The 19,368-nt window shown below is 39.9% G+C and overlaps 1 protein-coding gene across 1 annotated transcript in view; it reads left to right on the top strand.

Moving 5' to 3' along the window:
• The window catches only part of cfap46 (cilia and flagella associated protein 46), a 44,913-nt gene that overhangs the window by 12,794 nt on the left and 12,751 nt on the right, over window positions 1–19,368 (top strand). Inside the window, exons 19-44 of the mRNA XM_019881890.1 lie at window positions 25–214; window positions 395–544; window positions 2,982–3,086; window positions 3,576–3,757; window positions 4,004–4,135; window positions 4,254–4,419; window positions 5,139–5,205; window positions 5,386–5,521; window positions 5,605–5,788; window positions 6,019–6,172; window positions 6,266–6,280; window positions 7,991–8,214; window positions 10,411–10,518; window positions 10,619–10,777; window positions 10,913–11,061; window positions 11,336–11,434; window positions 11,527–11,587; window positions 12,141–12,281; window positions 12,361–12,561; window positions 12,637–12,743; window positions 12,925–13,107; window positions 14,486–14,624; window positions 15,480–15,683; window positions 17,153–17,272; window positions 17,961–18,143; window positions 18,362–18,566. Coding sequence (XP_019737449.1) covers window positions 25–214; window positions 395–544; window positions 2,982–3,086; window positions 3,576–3,757; window positions 4,004–4,135; window positions 4,254–4,419; window positions 5,139–5,205; window positions 5,386–5,521; window positions 5,605–5,788; window positions 6,019–6,172; window positions 6,266–6,280; window positions 7,991–8,214; window positions 10,411–10,518; window positions 10,619–10,777; window positions 10,913–11,061; window positions 11,336–11,434; window positions 11,527–11,587; window positions 12,141–12,281; window positions 12,361–12,561; window positions 12,637–12,743; window positions 12,925–13,107; window positions 14,486–14,624; window positions 15,480–15,683; window positions 17,153–17,272; window positions 17,961–18,143; window positions 18,362–18,566 — 3,764 coding nt within the window. The remainder of the gene's footprint in view (window positions 1–24; window positions 215–394; window positions 545–2,981; window positions 3,087–3,575; window positions 3,758–4,003; window positions 4,136–4,253; window positions 4,420–5,138; window positions 5,206–5,385; window positions 5,522–5,604; window positions 5,789–6,018; window positions 6,173–6,265; window positions 6,281–7,990; window positions 8,215–10,410; window positions 10,519–10,618; window positions 10,778–10,912; window positions 11,062–11,335; window positions 11,435–11,526; window positions 11,588–12,140; window positions 12,282–12,360; window positions 12,562–12,636; window positions 12,744–12,924; window positions 13,108–14,485; window positions 14,625–15,479; window positions 15,684–17,152; window positions 17,273–17,960; window positions 18,144–18,361; window positions 18,567–19,368) is intronic.

Here is a 19,368-nt window from a genome sequence, read left to right as displayed (position 1 = left end):
TACCATTCATGTTGTCATCCCTAGAAATCATGCTCTGTTGGTCCTCCTTTGTGATGCTGTTGCTCGAGGTTTGTACCAGCATCTCGCTGTACCAGATAACATGGAACAAGCCTATCCACAAGAGAAGGGAAAAGTAAAATCAGAGAAAGCCATCGTTAGTCAAGCTGCTGTGCTCGACCCTGATGCACTCCTTAAGGTCCAAAAAGCTTTTGAGGTATGTCAGTGTGTGTAATGTGTTAGTGGGATGCTCCAGTCTTTCAGTTTCAGTTTGGAATAGCAATTCTAGATCTTCGAAAAGTTTAATTTTGTTCTCATAATACACTACATTGTCCCATATATCTTGTAAAAAAATAACTTTAAATAACCTAAAATAATGTTTTGTCTTCACTCTTAGCTGTGTAACTACGCCCTTTCCATATCCAATGGCAACACCATAGGAGAGGCAGTACCCATTGCTGTCCAGAAGCAACTGGTGGCTACATGGGCGCAGATCAAAATCCTCTTGCAGCAGCAGACTGGCTGCCAAACGGACACAGATGAAAAGGTACCATTCTCTCTGTCAACCCCCGATATTAATCTCTTGGGTCAAAATCAATTTCTCATCAAATATAGCATTTCACTGTTTTTGCACGATATTTCTGGTATCAACGGCATGCGAGACAATGCGGATGATGTGCTTCTTTTGGCTTCATCAAGCCTAAATCTTCTCTCCCTGCAATGGTTCATAATTCAATTTAATGTGGTTTGGATGAGAACTGACATCGCCAAATATGAGGCAGTGGTCTTCGATAGAAGTTCAAGTATCTTGGGGTGTTTTTCATGAGTCAGGGAAGAATGGTTGTCAGAATGATGCAGTGTCTGCAGTGAGGCGGCCTCTGCATCAATGTGTATTAAGGAAGACCTCAGCTTGATATCCATCTTAATCTACGTTCTTATCCTGACCTCTGGTCACGGGTTCTGAATGGTCACTGAAACAAGAAGCTCATTGATACAAGTGTGAGAAATTAGTTTTATTGATCCGGCTCTCTTCAGCGATAGGGTGAGAAGCTTGATTATGTGGGAGGAGGTCAAAGTAGAGCGGCTGTTCCTTCACATCCAGGATCCAGTAGTTTGGATGCCTACTGGACGCCTCCCAGGTGAGGTGTTCTGGGCACGTCCCATAGGAAGGAGGCTCCAGATGACCCCCGGACAATCTGGAGAGCCTCTTACTTCCCAGATCTCCTGGAAAATCCTCCAAATTCACTTGGATGGGCTGGACGAAGTTGGTGGGAAGAGGGAAGTCTTAAGTTACCCTGGTTAAACTGCTGCCACCTTGACCTGACCCCAGATAAACACAAGAAAATGGATAGATGGACACCTGATCCATAGTAGGAATTGTACATTGTCCTACTTGTAAATACGTGTAATATGATCCAGTATGTTAACTGTGATATACATAGGTTACCTATAGTATACTGGAATTCACAGTTTGAGTTCCTATTTTTTCTGAACAAAAAAACTTGTTTTGAACCGACAAATCTGCGTTTTCCTTCAGTAACGGGGTGGATTGCCTCCATACCCAGAAAGATAGGTCACAAACTTGCCTTGAGAAAGACTTTGCTGTTGCTACATGGCAGTGCATCAAAACTTGAAAGTGTTGTCTTTGGCTTTGTCTTTCTTTGACACCAACGGCATCTAATGTAATAGTTTCCCTCATTAGCTTCTTTTTCTCACAGAGCAGTCATTCATTATCGCATCCTGCTAACTTTACTTTGTTGGGACGGGGGTGGGGGATTTTTTTCGGAGCTCTGGAAAAGAAAAAAAATGATGACAATCCATTTGGCTTTAAACGTAGATAAGCACAACAGCACACCCATTGGTTTGTGAGGATGTTAAAAAGGACATACTCATGGACTTTGAAAATGATAGTGCATCTCCCATTCGTTATGAATTCTGTACTTTGCTCCACCCACATTATGCACTGTCTGTCATTACTTTTGTTATTTCCACATACAGTGGTCTCAGAGTATGCACAGCTTATAGCGTCACAAAAAATGACTTGTTTGTCACAAAAACTGATTGATAGGTTCCCTTATTCCTACATCCTTGAGCTGTTTTTTTTTTGTCCAAACTAATTAGATTTGTTCCTTACCAGGCATACTGAGAACTGCAATACTACAGTGTAATAAATTGTGTGAATTTATAATTGCAATCCATCATTCCTGAACTCCTGTTCTTTTAACTAACAAGTCTTGCTTTATAAATAAGTGAGTTTGTTTTATGATTTAATATGCATAGTATTTGGGAAATATGTAATCATTACACAGCGTAGGCATATACAGTACCTGCGAAAACCAGCAGCACTGGTATTATAAGATCCAGTAATACAAATAATCATACTAAAAATGATCGTAATTAAGGATGGTCGATGCCATTTTTTTTCCAGACCAATATCAGTATTCACTCTTAAGTACTCACTGATATCGATACCACTAATATGTGTGATTCAGTACATAGAATTTAAATGAACCTTTCTGTATTTCTGACACACATGATGATTCACCAATGTGTCAAATGGCCACAATGTAACACAAACTACTGGCAAGGAAGACTTATTCAATGGCCGATTTTTTTTTTTTTTGCCCTAGGTAATTATCAGTGGCTGGTATCGCCATCCTTCACGCTTACTCAATACCTTGAAATAAGGCCAGTGTTTGTACTTGCCCATACCTATAATAATAACAATGGATTGACCACCGTAAAAATAAACATGTATTGTTAAGTGATTGCCTTAATATATGATATAAGCTAAACTTGTAAGTCAAAAATGTTTGTATGGATCTCTTCTGTTGAATCCTTACAGCACAAGTTTACTTAAAGATGTATTCGGTGAATGTATACTTATAACCAACCATAAATACAAACCAAGAGTTTGATATGTGCTCAGAAGATCAGTGTGTCCAACTTCAAGTCTAAAGATGCTTCTTGTTCCAACTTGACAGAATGAAGAAATGTCACCTATGACTCGTGTGCTGATTGCAGTGGAGATGCTTCAGTCCTATAAAGATTCCAGTCCCTCGGAGGGTTATGATCCCAGTCTCTCAACAGTATGTACCTGCATCTACCAGTTTTACTACGTTGGGCTTTCCGATGCCTTCAGAATGACTTAACCGTAATGAACTTAACGCCGGTCCAAAATTTCTTCTCCCCTTGGTTTCTATCTTTTTTCTTTATAATCTCCACTCAACATTTGCTCTGTCTGTTAATTTGCGTTTCTATATTCCCCCTCTACTGCCTTCTCATAACTCTATCTATGCTCTATTCACCGTAGTATTTCTCCTTACAGTATATTCCTTATTATGCCTCATCCGTATTCTTAACATCATTATTTTTGATGCTCTTTTACTCCCTTATCATTTCTACTATCTCTCTCTCTCTCTTTCTCTCTCTCTCTTGCTCTCGTAACATTCACTTGTGACATTTATTAAGCGTCCAGTTGTCCAATAATCACTTAATCACTCCTTTATCATACCCTTATATATTTTCGGCCCCTCTTTCATTTACTCTTCTTGTATTTTGTCTCTTGTCACGAAAAGCTGGTGACCATGGTGTCGAATTGCAACTGGACTGATGCTGTGGTGGAGTTACAGACGTGGTGTCAGCTTGCTGCCTTCTGCCACCATGCCAAGGAATACAGTTTGGTCCTGAGCTGCACTGAAAGAGCGATGCAGCTCGAGGATGCAGCATCCAAGTGTCTGAATACCACCCCTTGTCTTTTGTAAGTCCATAGACCTTTTGATTTCAGATGTTACCTGAAGCAGTTGATAGACTGATAAATACTGTTTGTGTATGGGATGCAGCGCTTCATATCAGTGAACACATTTCATTGAAATAATTTGCAGATGAGTTTTTAAGACCTTTGGTAATATCATTGGGAGGGGGGGTGGGGGGGTTGTGTTGCAACTTTTGGAGTTCTCGAGACTTATATGTAATCTTTTCCTGGTTAATCTTCTTACTTACCTAGGTATGGTTTACCTGCAGTGAATGAGATGCTGAGCACAGCAGCCTGTTTGAGGGGCTTGAGTTCAATCCATGAGTCCATTGGAGATGTACACATTTACAAGACAGCCATGGACATGCTTCTGTCTAGTGTCAGGTGCTGTGTTTGTATGTGTACTGATTTAACACCTCTTACCCAATTCGTTGAAGGATCCTAATTCAGTTATTCAGCCTCACACTTATGAAACATGGAATAATGTATATTCTCTTCACAGGTATGCACAAAAGGCTGGGCATTCAGAACTTTGTTTTACAGCCGCCAGGCATTACTGGAACAATTGCCTACCTCTAACACATTCACCGGAGGAAAGACACCAGCTCAAAGAGCCGTTGGAGGCAATTCTCAATGCCCTGCTTCACACTTATCCCAAACATACAAATGTATGATGACTCTCTTTCTTTTGTCGTATTGACACCTGCACTGAGACATTTATTTTCCACTGTGGGATTATGCGTGACAAGGGCCTCTTGCCAATATTGGCAGACAGCATTTTTGATTAGTGAAATTGGTTTCCTTTCTGTCAATATGAGTACACAGACAGCAGGGATCCTGACCAATTCATTACTTTTGAAATGGTGACAACATGTGGCGAAGCTGGGGAGTAAGAAAGCCCCCCCATGGCAACTCTTCTAGAAAGCAACCTTTCCATTGCAAAACACAAAATAACCCAAGCGAAATGTTAATTATCTCAGGACTCAAAATGTGTCTCTTGCTGTCTCTCACTGTCTCTCTCTCTCAGTCTGTCTCTGTCTCTCTTGTCATGTTGTCTATCATTCACTGATGACACTTCTTTGTTGCCTTTTTGTCCAGTATTTTGCTTCATCATTCCTTGATCAAACTCTTATTTTCATATTTTCTCTCACTCTTCCCTTTACGTTTTATATACAGTATATATCAATATCTCTATCTATCTATCTATCTATCTATCTATCTATCTATCTATCTAGCATGCATCTAAAAAACAGTGGAACATACAAAAAAAAGGGTGATGAACAATGAAGCCAAATACATGTATATGGTACTGAAGTGTCAAATAGTGATATTTGTAACACACAATCAATCCACTTCAGTAATTTTTTTTCCACATTTAATGTTTCAGAAACAGGACAAAGTGAAACCTTTGCAGAAAGGAGCCCCTCTTGGTAGTTCTAAACCTGAAGCACCAAGTAAGAGCTATGTACATAGATCCTGGCATGGTTGATCTTTTTTTTTTTTTTTTTAAACAGTCTTTATGAAAGAGCTGTTATTATTGTCTGAGCTGAACAGACACACTTTCTAACTAACATTGCATTTCGGCCTTAATTCTATATTCCTCTGTATATGTTTGTATGTGCCTCTGTGAGCAGATGAAGAAGCCCTAACCCTGAGATCATCGATGTACTGTCTGTTGCTTCAAATATACATTGATAGAACAGATTGCAATGGTGCTCTGCAGCTGTTGGACAATGCAGTTAGGGACATGCCTGGCACCAAACACCGACTGTAAGTAAAACTATTAAAATTGATTAAAAAAAGAGAAGAAGGTGAAAGAAATGTTCAAATTTACTGTTTTCTGTTTTTCACAGACTTCTGCTGAAATATCGCATTCAGATCAAGGCGCGGCTGGGGGAAAGCGTATTAATGGACATGCAGACCTTACAAGGCAAAGAAGAGCAGAATTGTTCATTAATGTGGCACAAAGCAGCGCTGTGTTCCTGCAACGTAACACAGCAGCTGACCTGCTATCAGAAATCAGTCACCTCTCTCATGGTAAGTAAAGATAATACTGCAACAGTGACACTTATGTTCTGAATTTTAAGTATACCGGTAGCCTTTGGGGGTCCATAAAAACATGAGTTTTTACCCCCATCTTGTGGAATCAAGATATCATTACATCTGTTTGCAACAAGTTGAAGGGAGGTATGGTCAAATAACTGCTATATTTGCATGATTCTTCTTTTTTCTTTATTTAAAATTCTGCATATATGATGGCATTCAAGTCTGAGGAAAATCAATGGCAAAAGGTCAGCTTCCTGCTGGCATTTGGAGCATGGCTGTACTGTCACAACTTGTCCACAGAGGAGGCTCAGCACCAAGTTCAGTGGGCCATTGACATTCTTCTACATTTGGAAACAGATCAGTCAGAAAATTCAGGTACCACTCGGTGACTTAAGTTGCTCGCCATTTTACTGTTAATTTAGTTTGTTTGTTGAATTCTCTTTTTTCTTTTGGCTTTCATTTGTACAGGTGGACCTGTGTCAGGTGAGTATAATTTCTGTCTGCTGTGGACTAAGGTAGCGTATTTTCCGCATTAAAGGGCGCACCTAAAAGCCTTCCATTTTCTTGAAAGCTCACAACGTGCCTTGTGTATGGTTATTTTGGTAATATGTCGAGCCCCAAAATGGCTCCTTGTTAGAGACATGCTTACAACGCAGAGTTCAAACTTAAGACGATCGGTTTCGCAGTTGAACACGGAAATAGAGCAGCGGCAAGAGAGTTCAACGTTAACTTGTCAATGTTACAACTTGCTGTCGGTTAAGTGAACTGACGTTAACTTGTCAATGTTACAACTTGCTGTTGGTTAAGTGAACTGAGTCGCTGCTTTATTAAATACGTTTTACTGACATCTGATCGTTGCTATACAAATCAGGGTGTAGTGTAGTGTAGTGTAGTGTAGTGTTCTGTTGGCATTTCCTTGAGCGTAGCTCTATCTAGTGGATGCATTGTAGATTGCGTCTTATAACGCTGTGCGTCCAATATATGAAAAAAAATATAAAATAGGCCATTCATTGAAGGTGCGCCTCATAATCCAGTGTGCCTTTTAGTGTGGAAACTACGGTAATATATATTTTTTTAACTGCAGCTTTATAAAGAGAATGGCTGAATGTATTTTTATTTTATTTATTTTTTATTTCAACCGGTAAATTGAAAAGTCAGTCACAATTCGGTACAGACAGCATCACATGGTTGCATGAAGACGGCATTGCGCTGCAGCAGGAGGAAGGTCTTGTCATTTGTTAAAGGCATTTTTACGTATCAGGCAAATCCTGGCAATAAATGTAAAGTTTTTAAATATAAAACTTCAAAATTTAGCATGTTTGTGTTATGCTCAACATGTAGTTTTGTGGGTGTTTGATATGTTGACGTGTGAGATGATGCGGCGTGCTCCATTTTCTATTTCTGCGTGATCACTGTTTTGTTCATCGTGTTTTTCTGCAGTCCACAACCCAAAGGGATTGTGTCATTTACTTTTTTGTTGGTTACCTTGTGAGTACACATTTGCCTCCTCATTCCTACAAAGTATTTTGTAAATATGTACCAGGGTGAATGCCATTGGAGTCTGTCAGAGATTTTCTCGGACAAAGTTAAAGAAATGACTCGGCACACAGGAAAATTGTCTTCAATATCGGCGGGAGGGGATCTCTGAGAGCGAACGACGGCAGTTGCTCCGATGATCACACTCTCAGCTCCCTCTCCGCCGGTTCGAACTTTTATTGCAAAATACAAGAAAGACACTGCCCCCGAGATTTGCATACCGCGCCCCCCGGTCCGGCCCCTCGCTAGTGATCTGATCTACCCGAATACACAAGTCACAGACTTTGCTGATGAGAAATGTCCACCTGGGCGCGACAGCTGTTCCCAAACTGTCTTTTGGTATTCAACAACTCTTTGTTACCAATTTGTTTATTCCCACTCTGTGATTGAATCTCGCCTTCTTCCATCTGTTCACCCCCCCTTGCTTTGACGTGATTACTCAAGAAAAGGCCCTCCGCCCAAACGGCCGACACCTCTGCGCTGAGTATGTCCAGACATGCCCTAATTAACCGAAACTTTAAACATGATACAATTTTGTTCATAGATTTCTCTATCAGAGTCACAGGTTTTCTTACACCCCAGTCCTCTTATTTTCTGTCATAACCTTGCTCTGTGAATAAGACAACTCCTTTTCTGTGTTTTCATTTTTCTGTCTAGAAGAAGACTCACAGGAGATGGATCCGGGCTCAGTAAAATGTGAAACTCTAGCTGTTGTTCAAGGACTGTCATTCGCACAGACTGTGTCCAGTCTGAGGGAGGTGCAACGCCTTGACAGCTTGGTACAAGCACACACTCTGCTTGCTGTCATGGCAGACAGAAATTCATCCGAGCACCAGTTCAACCTGCTCAGAGCATACGACTTTGTTCTCCAAATATGGCAGGTGAGTATGTTGGGTAGGGACAGGGTTTATTTATGTAAAGCTTTTTAAAAGAGTTTGCTTTTAAATGTATTGAACCTTTACCTATTCAGATAGAACTAGTGATGGGCACGTCAGTCCGTCAGTCATTATTTCAGGCCAGCCCAGTCTATCGTCGGTGGCAATAGCCAATCCGTGTTAAGAACGCACTCTCTACGTCAAACGCAAGTGCAGCAAAAGCAGACACCAGTTAAAAAGAGCAAAACAAACAGTATTGTAGAGTTTTTGGCCCCACAGACCGCAATGACATTGTCCCATAATTTTTTTATCTCACCAATCACCATGCTGTTTGTGTGTGTGTGTGTGTGTGTGTGTGTGTGTGTGTGTGTGTGTGTGTTTGGATGCATGAGTGTGTGACGCAGTAAGTAAATTCTCCACGCCAATTGGCTGTCGCCGAAGACAACGGACTAGGCTGGCCTGAAATAATGACAGAATGATGACTGACAGAGTGACATGCCCAGCACTGAACAGAATATTCAGAACAGTTTCTTATTCACAATGTTGACCCAAGAGGCTCAAACAAAAATAAGGTTATGAAGAAAAAAAAACCACAGAAAGTCATACACATATTCATGTACGCAACAACAAACAAACAAATAAAATACACAACAGTATACAAAATATCGACAGGGGAAAAACACGTTTAGCAGAATATAATAAACAAAATACAATAATTGTAAGGTAAAGAGGTGTGTGATACATTATGTTCTATCCATCCCTTGGGGCAACTGTTTTGCCACTTGCTGTTGACCGAAATTATATATTATAGGGCTCAGGTAATGACCAATCACTGCTCACCTGTTTTGTGGCTTTGATCATGTGACATTTGTCCAATGCCCGCCTCACATGACAGGATAATTAGCCAGATTCTGGCCCCGGACCTCCCCTCCCGCCCATCGCAAGGAAGCTCCTTAATGGCTCAAAAAATTATTATTAACAGATATTTCTTCCATCTGGGGTGAACTGAACTGGACCTCTTGAAAGGACATTTGGGCTGCTCCGATCATACATTGGGGATATTCAAAATGCTGGCTTGTTTTGGCCCAATTTGTCCTGTGCCCCGAGGACAAACGAGCACACATCCTGTTAACAAGGATGTGCAGCCAATCAGAGGTGACGAGGTGGTGAGGAAGAGATTTTTTTGCCACTTTTTTTTTGGTGGTCAAAACATGCCGAATTAAAATGAAACTACAATTAACCACAAGACTGTGCTGGAACTGCACAAATGGAAAACAATCTGGCCTTTTCAACAGATCAGAATCAGAATCATCTTTATTGGCCAAGTATGTGGATCACACAAGGAATTTGTCTCTGGTAGTACAGGCTATATCCTGGTATCATCAATAACAAGCAACTACGATAAACAAGGACATGACAAATAAGTATGGAAAGACATTCCATAATGTAAGGGTACCGTTGTGTGGTAGTACCACCCAATGACAGCTGTGAGACAATGTGCAAAGTATCAAGCAGAGCTAAAGTGTTCAGTGGTAGAATACAATGCTATAACAGTTGTGCAGTTGGTGCAGATAATCATTGCACCATTTTAAAGTAACCAGTAGCGGTATTTATAGAGCAAGTTTAAGTGTGCAATTGTACATGTGCTGCTTTTTGAATCGTGACATGTTGACATCTACCGGTATATTGTGGCCATTTTCATCTCACGATATCACGATATTGACATTATCAAAAAGACAAATTAAGCAATAGGAGAAAAATCCTCCACAAGTGTACTTAATATCTTCAGAAACATGTGGCAAACCATGAATCTTAATGTGGAATACATTTAATGCCTAAGATATTCATTAAGAGTTTGAAATTATTCCTTTAAAATCATGTTTTTCCTATAAACAAGTATTACCTTTTGATTGGTCACAAGTGCCAATTATTCAAATAATCATATCAGTAAAATTAATGAATTATCAAAAGGTACATTCTTTGGGTTATACATGTACCATTATGAATCAATTGCTAAAAATTTTGATTCATCAATAAAACGGTGGGGAAACTATGACAAAATAGGCTAATTGTACACCTGTAGAAAACAGAAATGGCCCAAGGATTGAGCCCTGAGGCATCCCACACAGCCACCGACAAGTCATAAAGTATTGTCTTCATTCAATTAAGTCTTGCAAATATGGGAATTGTTTATCTTTGCAGGTGTCAACAGCAGTTGTTTCTGTGACTCCCAGTGAATTTCCAAAAGGCCTGTGTCCCACTCCTGCTGGAAACAAAAAAGACAAGGGCAAAGGAAAAAAAGTGAAAGATGTACTTTACTCCTCCTTTTTTTCATATGGGTGATTTACTTTGAAAAGTGGTTTTGATGAGGTACACATTATTTTTTGTGTGTGTCATCTGCATGGACCAGCCAACCCCACCAGAGGTGACTCCCAAGCCTGTCTTGGATTCCACTCATCCTTCTACTCTGGAGTACTGGGTTAAATACAATTGCTCGGATCAGGTCCGTTACACGTTCAAAACTAATTGTAACCCACAGTGCATCAGTATTCACAGCATTACAAATCAGGTAAGGCTACTGAAAATACTTGTTCACCAAATGTTTCTATCGCTTGCAAGAGCATAGGATTCATTTATACAATAGAAAGTTTTTTTTTTTTATTGCTTTTGTGAAAACCATGACATTTTATGTGCCTATCGTTAGACCCAGAGTTTGTTTTATCTTGATCTTCTGGAAAAGGAGCTCCACTCACTCTCACTGAACCATCTGACTCTACCTGTTATGCACCTAGCTGAAACATTTGCTCATGACCTTTTGGAAAGGATGAGCCTATCTGATCTGTATCGACTCAGGTAAAAGCACTGACACGTTCCTACTTTGTAATACTAATACCGGATCCTCACACTGACAGTTGGATCGGTCTAAATGGGGAAGGTTATGTGTGAAAAGTCACAAGTGGTCAGAAACTTACACCAAAGTAATACTCATTTGTGGATGGGATTTCAAAAAACAAGGGTTAATTGGTTTCATTCACAGCCACATTTTAGAAATATGCAATAGGCCATCAGGCATTATGATGTTGCATACACATCACATATTTTTCTTTCTGCCCTCTCTGCCCACCAGAATAGTAAAGACCTGCTCTCAACTTGGCATGGAGTCTCATTGCTCATATCACGAGAGTCTGTTGAATCTGATGAAAATACAGGAAGAAGAACAAATCAGGTGTGTCAAGGACTAATATGTGTGTGTTTTGTTTTGTTTTTTTTGTACACGTAGCATCATTTGCCAACAGTAAATTGTATTCACCACCTTAGGTGCCACGGAGCAATCACTCTTTTACAGGAGAGAAGACGCCTTTACACGTCTCATAATCAGGTCAGCCCAAAAAGCTTTTCTGCTTTATTGGTACATCAACTGCTGCATATTCACACACAATGATAACACTTTGTCTATTTATGCAGTGTGTTCCAAAATATTCATAAAAATATATATTTTTTTCACTAATGAAGGGTTCGGGGAATTTGCATATTAACTGGTTGGGTTTGATACCTCTAAAAAGGTTCAGAACCACTAATATAGATATATAGGCCATAGGTCACATTTTTTGTGAAAAAAGTTTTGAGTTCTTTATCTTGGTCTCTTTGTGATTATTTATTTATTTAACTTCAGAGAAACTTGCCATTTGAATGAGTGTATTTCGACTTCATGTGTACGTAATGCCTAAAATCACCCTTTTGGCAGTAGATGCCATAGTTGTTAATGTAAGAACTTGTCATTTTGATTATTATGGGAAATTACTTCAAATCAGCTCATAAATCGAGAACTATTTTTGTTGTCATCATTATCTTTGTCCAAGAAACTGAAGAAACCAGGGTGGACTAACACTTTTTCCATGATTGTATCATGTCAAATCATTCGCCCTTTCCAGAAATCAGATACGGAGTCACATTTACAGAGGAAGAATTTTTTCCGGCTGAATATTTGGGTTGACAAAGCAGAAGTCTGCCTGGAGATGGGACTGTACCAAGGAGCCCGGCAACTGCTGGCAGAAGCTCAGTTGGTTGCATTAGTGAGTTCAAAGAATTGCCATGAAAGTGAGAAAAAATTTAGATCTTGTCATGTTTATTTGCTTTGTTTATTCAAATTAGGAATTTGAAGACCAGACGGTCATGCCAAGAATCTTGCTTGGTATGGCTACTCTCGCATGTGACGAACATAACCACCCGCAGGCCCTTTACCTACTGGATAAGGCCCAAGCCCTAGGCGGGGACGAGCACTTTTGGTACAAGTTTACACTCACAAAGGTTGCTGCTGTTGTAGGCCAGAGACTCCATGATGCACAATCAAAGGTAAAGAAGACATTTTAATTCGGCAGGCAATTTCCCCAAATTGTTTTAACATTACCAGACATTTATTTTTAACAGATTGACCAGATCATCAAGCAAGGGTGTGAGGCTTTGACAGTGGTTCTGAAGCAAAGGGTGAATCGAGTCTCAGAGATTACCTTTTTAATTGCATCATTGGAAATGAGGTAATTGTACTTATTCATCCAGCAAAATATTTCAGATATACATTCTAAAAAAATGTCGTAATAGTTTAAAAATATTAGTCCTTTGAGGGAAACTTTGGCTCTGTTTGGAGTGTGTGACATATATAATCAGATTCAAGAAAAAATCTATACATGTCATAATGTCATTTGTGCTGTGTTCCAGGGGTGCCATTGAGTGTTTAAGTGCCATGTCTGACAGTGATCCTGGAGTTGCACTCTCCACTAAGGAAATGCAGATGCTAAAAGCTGCTTGTGATACACTCGGGCAATGTGCAAAGGTTTTCACTCAACTCAACTACAGAGACCATGCTGCAAAGAGCAATGAAGAGTGCACATATGGTCTGAGGTCAGTAAGGGCAAAGTTACTCCAGATTTTGATTTGAGTGACATTGGGAGTGTCCTTGTTTAATACAGACAATAGAATGTTCATATACAAGAAAATGCAGCAATGTAAGATATTCATGTTTTAAAAGGAAAAAGTGTGGATACAGTCCTTCATAAACACTGTGTTTAACCCTTTTGGGCAAGGAGTTCATCCGAACAAGTGCCACTGGTATCATTTTCAGTTTTTTTTATTTTGTTTTATATGTACTAATTTTGTCTATATGCAGATATTAACTTCAACAAACACATGAAAAGGCAAGAACATGCTGTGGAATTATGTATGATGGATGGACTTTTCATGAATTATTATGTACGGTATTATTCATTTAGGAATGAAACAAGCAATATTTCCAGTCAGAAGTGGAGTGCCAACTTTACATACCGTATTTTCCACACGAAAAGGTGCACTGGATTATGAGGCGCACCTTCAATGAATGGCCTATTTTGTAATTTTTTTCATATATTGGACGCACCGGATTGTAAACGCAATCTACATTGCATCCACTAGATGGAGCTACGTTCAAGGAAATGCAAACAGAAGGATCAGCTGTCAGTAAAATGTAGGAAACTGGACTGTCTCAGAAGTGTTTGCTATTTATTCCTTTGTTGTGTATTCACAAGCGATGAAATCACAAAATAAATTCTGTATGGGGGCTATAGAATGTATTTTGTGATTTCCTCGCTTGAGTTTCTGCTTTGATGCATTCTTTTCAATTTTCGTAGTTTCATTGAAGTAATCGTTAATTGATGTTTTTCGGAGCCGGTCATGTACACCTCTCGAGTCGAACGGAAGAAGAGAAGGCATGGAGACGTAACTGTATTTGTTGAGACTGTGAAAACCATTAATAAAGTGTGCGTTTTAAAAAAACACCACAGCTCTCCTTTTTTCGGAGCTGCAACAAAAACGTATTTACATTGACTCGTTAACGTTGAACTCTCTTGCCGCTATTCTATTTCCGGGTTCTATTGCATGTCTCCAGCAAGGAGCCCATTTTGGGGTCAACATATTACCGTAACGACCATACACTAGGCACACCGGATTTTAAGGTGCTCTGTGAGCTTTAAAGAAAATGGGAGACTTTTAGGTGTGCCTTTTAGTGCGGAAAATACGGTAAATACATTTTATAGAAACATTTGTGTAATCATGGACAAAAAGCAGTTGTGTGCACATTTGGGACGAAGGAGTCTGTGAGTGGGATGATTAATAAAAAGTCACATCAATGGATAGCATAGCGTATGATTTTATTCGTTTTGTGTTTGTTTTGCTGATAACTGACTCTCGACCATTTCTCTCACACTTTATGTTGTTCTCTTTTTAAAACGTAATCAACCCTCTGAAGATTTCTGGCCAACAAGGCTACAGACAAAAAGGAGAAGCAGCGTTTTCTGCTCGATGGACTCTCTCACATGCAGTTAGCAATCTCAGAACAAGAACGTGTGGTTTTGAATGCCGAAAACCTGCTCCACCTGGAAGAGGCAGTAAGTAAACTACCAATTTTACACAAAAGCAATCTATGTAATTTTGTCTTGAGTAGAATGTCAACAGTCTGTTGTTTTTCTTTTTTCATTTTGAGAATATTGGGAAGAAAATGTCTGCATATTATGATAGTACTTTGTATTGAAGTTTCCGTTTGAATTGGAGAGGGGATGGAATGGAGAGAGGCTTTCATCAACCAATATTAAGATGCATGAAGCACCCAATCAAATGATGAACTCTTGGTTTGTATGTCAGGGAAATTAGATTATATTACAGCTATACAAGCTGAAGTTTTCTCACTGGAACCCGTCAACACAATTATACAAGATGTACGTGGATGTCTGAGGGCTTGCAAGCCAGAGAAACGCTGGCTGATTCATTTGACATTTTGATGGAATCAGAAAAAAAAAAAAAAAAAAACACATGCTGGAGAATCAACTATAATTGGGTTTTTGGATCAGATGTCCTATCAGTGGACTCAGCTGTCTGAGAAACAGTGATAACAGTATATGCCCAGCAGATGGCGCTGCTGCCCTAGTCAGTTTTGGCATGCTTCGTTTCGTGCAGTGGTAGGGAACTCCGGTTCCTCGATAACCACATCATGCCTGTTTTAGATCCCTCCCCACTCCAACACACCTGATTCAAATGATTCCAGGTTTTTTCTCAGCTTAATTATGTAACTATTCTTTCATCAATGTACAAAACGTTAAAAAAATGAGGTCCTTTTTTTCTTTGCATAACAAATGTCATTTTACTCTACATTTGTTCAATATAATACTGCAAGTGTGCATCTTTCTTCAGTTTATGATTTAATTACCGAGTATGAACTCACTCGTGTGTATGGATTCTTTTGCCAGAATTGTGGAGTGATATTGTCACCCAAGTGGACACTACTACGCCTCCGTCTCACCCTGGCAGATGTTTGCTTGGCAATACTGGAGGAACATTGTGAAGAAATAGTAAACCGAGCTCTGGTCAAGGACAAGACTATTGCTGAGATAGCAATTGAAGATTTTATGCGCAGCATTCCCGAAACCAACTCCACGGCCCGCGGGCCGTATGTTTGACACCCCTGCTATAAACCCACTTGGAAAAAAAAATAGAAACAAACAATAATTTATGGGTATGCATGTTACTTGGTCTTTACATATAATCAACAGAAAAAGATTTCAGAGAAAGAATGCAAAAACTTGAAGATAAGATCTAACTCTGCACAAGGACCGAAGTACAACCGCATGTGATATAATGGGACTGATTTGTATTCCACATTGCATAAATTTTCCCCATTAAAAAAAAAATATACATAGCTATAATCCTGAATTGATTACATTTCCTCAAAATTCTACACAAAACAATTTATTTATTTATTCATTTATATTTGGCTTGTCTGTGACAGAGGCCGATGCTTTTGCTTCTGCTGCACTCCTCCCTTATCTTCTCTGCTGTCTTTGTCTCGTGTAGTCTTGTGTCTTAACCAATACCTTAACCCCCCGCGGCATTTCTTCCCGAAAATCTGACCATGGGTTTGGTCTGCTGGTCTCTCAATACAATTGAAAAGATTTTCTTGATGTGAAAAGCTGGTAGAGGGGAGCTGGTTTGCCCTGAGTGGACAGTTGCAGCTGGATACACCTTGGATTCGTGCAACAAATGGAAGATTGTGTGTCTCATCTATTCTGTCCATGGACGTGCAAGACTTCTATGTCATTGGAATTCTGATATTAAGTATCCTGCTCTTTGGAGCCGGCGGTTTCCTGATTTGATGTAAAACTCAGTTGATGGAAGCAGCTCTGTTGGAAGTGAACAAGCTGCCAGTCTTTCTTGAATGGTGCGACACGAGCGATCATCACTCAGACTCAGACGACGAGTGAACTCAATCTTGAGACCCTGCACAAATTCGTCCAAAACGTGGAGACGTTGGCGAATCATCTTGAAGAAGTGAATGCCAATTCGGCTAATTGATGACCTCTGACCGGGGACCGGCAAAAATTCAAGGTTGACTGGGATTAGTTGAGTTGTTCCCAAAACAACCGTTATCTGGACTGTCTCCTGGAAGTGTTGCTGCAGGACGCTTATCCTTCACCTCTCCCATTCTCCCTCCTCAGCTCTACGTTTCTGTTTACGCAGCCAAGGCTGTCTCCATGGCAAAGAGAAGATATATATTGGCTTGCTGGCTGGGTCATCGACACGGTCTTCATACTATAAACAATTCACGACTCAACACAATGCCTACGTATCCTTGACACTCCCTGCGTTGACTTTCTCACATGCTCCTCCTCCCCGTGATGGCCCAGGTGCGCTGCAGATGCACTAGCTTTAAATGGCTGAGTTGGTAGACAGGGTGCCTGGGTGTTGCGCCCCGACCTACCCTTTATGCCCCCCGCCCTCCATATGCATGTCTTCAAACAGGGATGCCCAAGTTTGGTCCTCAAGAGCCCGGCGTTTCGCTAGACTTCCGCTAGGCACGAAAATAGGGCCCTTAATACTTTTTGACGACATGCTCAATATTTTTTGACCTCATTCTTCTCAACAGGAAGGTACATGTGGCCCCACCGCCACGTTTACGGAAGATGATAACTTTGGGAAAGAGAAGGAAAGTACTTTAAGCAGTAAAGAGTCCAAGTTGACCTCTGCTAAAAGCACCCATTTGCAGGTACTGTATATACCTCATGAGATGTGATCCTTTCGCTCATGGCTCATATCTTATTTGTGAAATTACTGATGTTCACCTCATTCGTCTATTTCCTATACATCATTATCTGGATCCCCCTATAAGTGTGGTAAAAATCTGAGCTGCACAGTTGAAAAGAATGTAGACTATTTTTTTATACATATTATAACATTGCCTGTACATTTTCTCATTCATCCGAGTCACCTAATTTCATTTATTTGAGTTTAAAATATCTTTGCAGGTGGAAAGCTGATCATTCATTTTGTTGAAATACTGTATAGAATCGAATGTTGTTTCATGATAACAGAAAGACAAAAACATATGTTTTATATTCAATTTGAAAAGCATTCAAACCAGAACGGGTTCTGGCCCTAATTCTAACTGGAACCCAAAAGCTGCGTACGTTTTTTGGGGGGCTTTTAAAGTTTGATTGCAAAGCAGGCTCAAATTTTTGGAATAGATTTTTATTTATATCTGTTTAATGTACCTATTTGTATACAATACATCACAGCAATGCAATATGTATTTTTTATACACAATTTGAGGGTTCTATTGGTCTGTCATTATTCCATGAATCTCTCACACTTTTAGGCTAATTAGAACCTCAGTGCATCATATCTACATTGTATTCGCTGTTGAAGTGTAACTGGTATGTCTCTTTACCATGCAGCAAAAAAAGCGGAAAGTTGAGCTGCTCTTGGCCCAAGCCAAGAACGTACTGTCTGAAACTGTTAGTCTTTGTCTTCAACACAATTTGTCAGCCTCCATCTTGAGTGATGCCTCTGTCAATATGCTGGAGTGTCTTGGCCAGACAGACCATGATTTGGCATGTCAGTACCTCGCCTTGTTTCAGGTAAGGCTCTGTGCATCAAAACATGACATGACTATACAGTCTATATACAAGATATCATTTGCAAATGTACCAAAAAACGTCTCTCATTTGTCTACATGACTATACAGTCTATATACAAGATATCATTTGTCGAATTTGTTCTTGAAGAATGCCATTATCAACTATGATTCTGACCTTACCTAGAAGCCGCTTTGTCCAACGTGTGTTTTTATCCCTAGAGTGCTTGTACTGTTGATGTCATGGCTGATGTTTTAAATGTGGCCTGTGACGACACCAGTGTGTCCCAGCTCTCAGCTCTACTCAGCCTCTACAGGAAACTCCTTGTCTCTCAAGAGGGCAGGCCCACTCAAGTGTTGGAAGGTGTAAGACACTCCCTGAACAGCATTTCCAAGGTACCAGCCCCCCCCCCCCCACACTCAACACGCACTACTTATGATTAATGGATTCTGTCATAGCAAGTTGCTAAGATGTTATATGGCCTCTGCTCCAAATGTACCATGGTTCCCAAAATTGCTTAGATAGGCAGAACACACATATATTACCTCAAATGTTTTGGTCCCAAAATAATATGGGCTCACACCTGCCACAATTTAAAGGGCCCCTGATGAAACCTTTTTTTTTTCCGTTCTAACAAAAGCCTAAAGGTTTTGTGTAAACGCTGACTTGTATTTGTAACTCTTTATAATTCCTTCCACATTGACCAAGACCCCAGCAGAAGAAACAGCTCCAATGTATGATGCTTTCACCACCATTCTTTACTGTCGGAATTATGGTATTTGATAAGCACTGTTGTGTTTGTGCCAAATATACCGGTTGGAATTATGGAAGTAGCTTGTATGGAATCTACTTTTGGGAAGTTTAACCTTGGTTGCATGAGACCGCACACATTTTCCCCAACATGTGTTTGGGAGATTTGAAGTGTAAATGTGTAAATTTGTTTCTACCTTTAAACAATGAGATCCTTCTGATGCTGGTGAATCTCTCTGTGGACGATGACTTGTGCTTTCATGTATGACTACAAAACTGTCAAGGAAAGGAGACTTTTCATTACATGGCAGCTGGCTGGTGTGTGATGACCACCATTTAGCTCAAGTATGATTGATAATTCTGATCACAGCCATGTGCGTGCGTATGTTTCTACAGCCATATTTTCTCAGTTGTTTATTTTTAGTTGCCTTCTTGAAAAGATGTATGTTTTTTTTTTTTTTTTCCAATTCACCTGTGC

This window comes from Hippocampus comes, unplaced genomic scaffold (genome assembly GCF_001891065.2).
Source record: "Hippocampus comes isolate QL1 unplaced genomic scaffold, H_comes_QL1_v1.1 scaffold36, whole genome shotgun sequence".
Taxonomy (NCBI): domain Eukaryota; kingdom Metazoa; phylum Chordata; class Actinopteri; order Syngnathiformes; family Syngnathidae; genus Hippocampus; species Hippocampus comes.
The sequence above is the reverse complement of the archived record's forward strand: the minus strand, read 5'-3'. Positions and strand labels throughout refer to the sequence as shown.